General features: G+C 38.8%; 1 protein-coding gene across 1 annotated transcript in view; it reads right to left on the bottom strand.

Annotated features, from left to right (window-relative positions):
• Positions 1–5000, bottom strand: part of LOC135102051 (uncharacterized) — an 89244-nt gene that overhangs the window by 23608 nt on the left and 60636 nt on the right. The window contains exon 2 of the mRNA XM_064006705.1: positions 2144–2283. Within this exon, the coding sequence (XP_063862775.1) occupies positions 2144–2283 (140 nt within the window). The remainder of the gene's footprint in view (positions 1–2143; positions 2284–5000) is intronic.

Raw genomic sequence — 5000 nt, 5'->3', positions numbered from 1 at the left:
TCTTTTCCATCATTATCGTCATCATCACCACCATCATCTTCTTGTTCTACTCTAGAGGGTACGTTGGCAATCATTTCTTTTATTTTCTTTATTACTACATTTTTTCTTTTTTTTTTCCAGTTTTTTTCCTAATGTCCTGCCCCGTGTTTCTTTCTATTTCTAAATTTCCACGCTTCCTTGCCTATCACTTAAAATTCTCTCTCTCTCTCTCTCTCTCTCTCTCTCTCTCTCTCTCTCTCTCTCTCTCTCTTGCTCCTTTTTTTCCACCTCAAACCATCCTCCATCTCACCTAGTCCCTCTCCTCCTCCTCCTCCTCCTGCTCCTCCTGCCAGCCTCCCCGGGTCCCAATCTCCTCTTCACCCACACTCAACAGACTCGATTTGAACTAATTAGCTTAAATCCCATTGGCGTAATCTGGCGGGCCGAGGCGATCACGACTTGAAGACAAAGTTAATTAAAAACATTCAGATAACCCAGGAGGGGAAGAGGAGGAGGAGGAGGAGGAGGAGGAGGAGGAGGAGGAGGAGGAGGAGGAGGAGGAGGAGGAGGAGGAGGAGGAGGAGGAGGAGGCTGAAGATGTCTCCTTCTTTCCTCCTTCCCTAGCTTAGACTCTCTTCTCATTTGCCTTGTTTCCCACACACACACACACTCTCTCTCTCTCTCTCTCTCTCTCTCTCTCTCTCTCTCTCTCTCTCTCTCTCTCTCTCTCGGCTGTTCTCATTACTCCTCCTCCTCCTCCTCCTCCCCCTCCTCCATTTCTTCTTCCTCTTCGTATTCTCTCCCTTTCTCTTGCGTGTTAATTTTCTTTGTTTTTTTTCTCCCTTTTTGCCGTGTCCATCATTTCTCTACATTCTTATCCTTGAATTTTCCTCTTCTGGTGTTCATCTTATCTACTACAGTCAATACTTGGATTATGATGCATATGACTTTTGATCTACGCGCTGTCCAATGAAAAATAATCAATAAATAGAAATATTATTATCTATTTTTTTTTTTTTTTGCTTACGAACGGCTAACTTGGTCTTTCGTGGTTTTTGTGAGGTCTTTTTTTGCAATACGTTTGGTCATTTGCAATCTCCGTGTGGCCTTTACCTTTTTTATATGACCTGCAGTCTGATTGGTCCTTTACAGTGTTTGTAGGAAATTTTGCTGTTTCATGCTGGCCTTTTGTTGTCTCCTGGCCTTTTTGCAGTCTGATTGGCCTTTGCAGTCTCTTTGGCCTTTTTGCGTTCTTCTTCTGGACTTTTTTTTGCAGTCTCTTTAGCCTTTTAGCAGTTTCCTTCTGGCCTTCTACAGTCTCCTTGACCTTTTCGGCTTTAAGTAATCTCTTTAGTGTCTTGCTATTTTTTGAGGCCTTTTGCATTTTTTTTTCTGTCTTAACTTTTTTCCAGTTTATGTCCTTTTTTTAGTTTCTTTAAGGGATTCTGTGGTCTTCTTGTAGCTTTTTTTGCAGTCTCCTGAAGGTCATGGCTTTTTGCAGTCTCCTTGTGGCCTTTTGCAGTCTCTATGGAATTTCCCAATCTCCTGAAAGCCTTTTGCAGTCTCCTTAAAGCATTTTTGCAGTCTGCTTATGGCTGCTTTGATCCTCTTATTGGCTTCTGCAATCTCCTTGTTTTCTTATGTTCCTGTGTACAAATCTACGCTCTTCAGGGGAGGCCCACAGTGCCACACCCGTCCTCTCCCACGCCGCCTGGCATTAATAATTATATTGCACATTTCCTGAGTGCTGATTACGGTATGGTACCAGAAAAAAATAATGAATATATAAACTTCCTATTTCACGTACTCCTTAAATGTTATGAAACGTAAATAGAACTCGCTTTTAAATATTTATTCATTTATTTTGTTTATTTTTATTCATATTTATTTACTCATTTATTTATGTCAGAACCGTGGACGATCGGACGAAAAAAAAAAGAACATAAAATAGTAATAATAATGATAAATAAATAAAGTAAAATAAATAAATAAATAAAAAAAAAAAAAGCGCGTGCTCGTATTATGTTCAGGCCTCGTGACGCCAGACACTCACAGGACGCTGTTTTTTTTTTCCCCCTTTTTCCCTCACATAGTACTAATGCCACCATCACTGTAAGCCCCAGAGCTTCACATCACACAAATCCAAGACAACGTACGTACTTACCTCTGACGATCCTTTCAAGTGTCCGTGGAGGGAAGTGTAAAGCAGCTTGATAATTCTTCGTCCTGTAGTTCTGGTAGCCAACGGACCTCTGCCTGTGTCTCTGTAGGGTTTGAGTTCCACAGCAGGTAACCGTGTGATACCTGGAAAATACAATAACACCTGGTAATAATGTGATTGACTCTTTTACTGCTCTTTGTCACACATTTCCTCAGTCACTAAGCACTCTGGGACGTATCTTCTTGTTCTACAGCCACCTCCAAATATCATACGGGCTAGAAACTGCAAAATCTATTCTTTTTTATCCTCTTATTTCTTGTACGTGTTTATAAAGGTTTTATATATTGCTCCTAGTGATGTGAATTGTTGCTTATCGCTGTGAAAAAAATAAATAAATAAATAACCTCATACACTTGCTGCGGTTGTTTATGGCAACGACAAAGGAAAGATGGAAGGAAACATGCGATTAATCAGCAAATGATGAAAGGAATAACAAAATATAATATAATAAAACAAAATAAAACAAAGCTAAAGTACATATGAATGAATAAATGAATGAATGGATGAATGACATAACCTATAAATAAATAAAGTAAACAAATAACAAATAAATCAATAAATACATACCACATAGTTTATTCGGTTAAAAACACGAGTAATAATCAACAGTAGGAACCATGTCATTTATTTATTTATTTTTGTCAATATTACCAGCACGCTACAAACGAAATTCTCAGGGTCAGTGATCCGGACAGCACAAGGAAAAGGAGTTCGATAGATTTAAAAACGAGATGGGAAGAAACTGGTTCACAAATTGAGTAGTGGATGAATGAAACAAAACTGGTTCACCAACTGAGTACTAGATGACTGGGAGAGACTCAGTAATCAGGCTGTTGTTAGTACTGAATCGATAGGGGGGCTTTAAAAGATTAGACAAATTTATGGATGGGGATGATAGGTGGAAATAGGTAGGTATGTTTTATACTGGGACTCCCACGTGTAGGCCTGATGGTTTCTTGCAGCTTTCCCTGTTTTCTTATGTTATGCAAGTTCTCTATTCCAGGAAGACCATACTTAGCTTGCCGTTTGATATAATTAGTGTTGTTAGTACCTAGTTCAACAGATTCAATGGACCAGCTTCTGTATTTCACTGGTATTTCCTTTATTTACTATACTGACTTACTATACCTATCATAATGTGTTTAAGAAAATGCACCTGGTTTTTAAATTGTTAAGTCTCTGTAACCTTAAGTTGAGCATGTCTTACTATTTGAAAAGGCGGGGAGAGAAGCTTCAAGTAACCACCTTTTCATATAGCAAGAGTTTTATCAATGGTCGGTTCGTGGGTGCAGAGATACGAGTATGTATACGCGGGTATGTTAATAAAAACAGTTCACATTTTTTAAAGCACCCTATTGAGTTTCATTTGGTGCATACTGTCCAATATCTACTACTCTGAGTTTGTATATTTGTTACGCTGAGTTTGTATATCTACTACGCTGAGTTTGTATGTCTATTACGCTGAGTTTGCATGTCTACTACGCGAGTTTCTACATCTACTACGCTGAGTTTCCTTTGGTCCACAGCGTCCTAAAATTACCATACTGAATTCCTATATCTACTATGCTAAGTTTAATTTACTATATTGATTTTTTTTTTTAATGTAAGATAGACACTGGCCTAGGGCAACGAAAAGGAAGAAAAAGGCCCACGGAGAGAGAGAGAGAGAGAGAGAGAGAGAGAGAGAGAGAGAGAGAGAGAGAGAGAGAGAGAGAGAGAGAGAGAGAGAGAGAGAGAGACCACTATGGCGTACAGCGTCCTATATCAACGCCGTCCCTATAATCTACTCTGCTGCGTTTACTTCAATGTATGACGTCCTATACACACTATGCTGGGATGCTCCACGTAGCCCCCACATACCCACCACTCAGAGAAGCCCTCGCGATGTGCCCTCAATGCTTCCTTCAATCCCTTGCCTCTGCCTTCTCTTCTCTCAGTGCGTGGCGTCTTACTGTATATCTGAGGTTTCTTTATACTCACAATGCAGAGACTTCCCAGTTACATAATTGCAGCTCCTGTATTTCTCTTAACCCTAATACTGCCAAAGAACATTTTTCTTAATCACCTTCAACTGCTTAGTTTTATTTTATATTTATTTTAGCAGTAATTTCTCATCAGGAGCCTTTGTAGCTTAGGAAAGACGGAATTAGCTTTTGTTTTGTCTTATTCTGCGTGTCTAAGCAAAACGTTACGATGCTCTGAATATTAACAGAGGTGAGTCTTGTCAGTAAAAGGGTTAGCACCTATAGACTGCTGACTTCTGTTCAAGCTTCATATTATAGAGTGGTGTAAGTTTGAAGCATAATTTCTATAGACGCCACGAACAGCAAGATACCTGAATAGTTATAATTTATTGCATGTATTTTTTTTTTCATTTATTTATTTATATTTCTGTTCAGTTAAATAGTCCCGTGTAACTCATTAATATCACAATTGCCATACTAGGGGTCATATGGGTGGAAAGCTTCGTAATTAGCAGTCTATTATTGCCTGTAGTTTTATTTCTGCTAAGTAAAATCGTCTAGTATTAGTCATTAAGGTCACAACTGTCATGGTAGCGGTCATAAGTCTGAGAGGTTTTGTAATTAGTGTTGTTATTTTTTTTATGGGGGGAAGGTTTACATGGAAGTGGCCTTGAGTGTTTCAGTAACGTGACGCGAGGCACGTTACTATGCATATACACACATCCTCTTCTTATTCCTCCTGCTTCTATACACGTGGTTTCTTGTAATACTAATACTGATTTTAATTCTTCTGATTTTTTTTTTTTTTTATCTTTTTTAACTTGTATCATGGCTTT

The sequence above is a fragment of the Scylla paramamosain genome, chromosome 7 (genome assembly GCF_035594125.1).
Source record: "Scylla paramamosain isolate STU-SP2022 chromosome 7, ASM3559412v1, whole genome shotgun sequence".
In the NCBI taxonomy this organism is placed as follows: Eukaryota; Metazoa; Arthropoda; class Malacostraca; order Decapoda; family Portunidae; genus Scylla; species Scylla paramamosain.
This window is presented reverse-complemented; position numbering and strand designations above follow the sequence as displayed.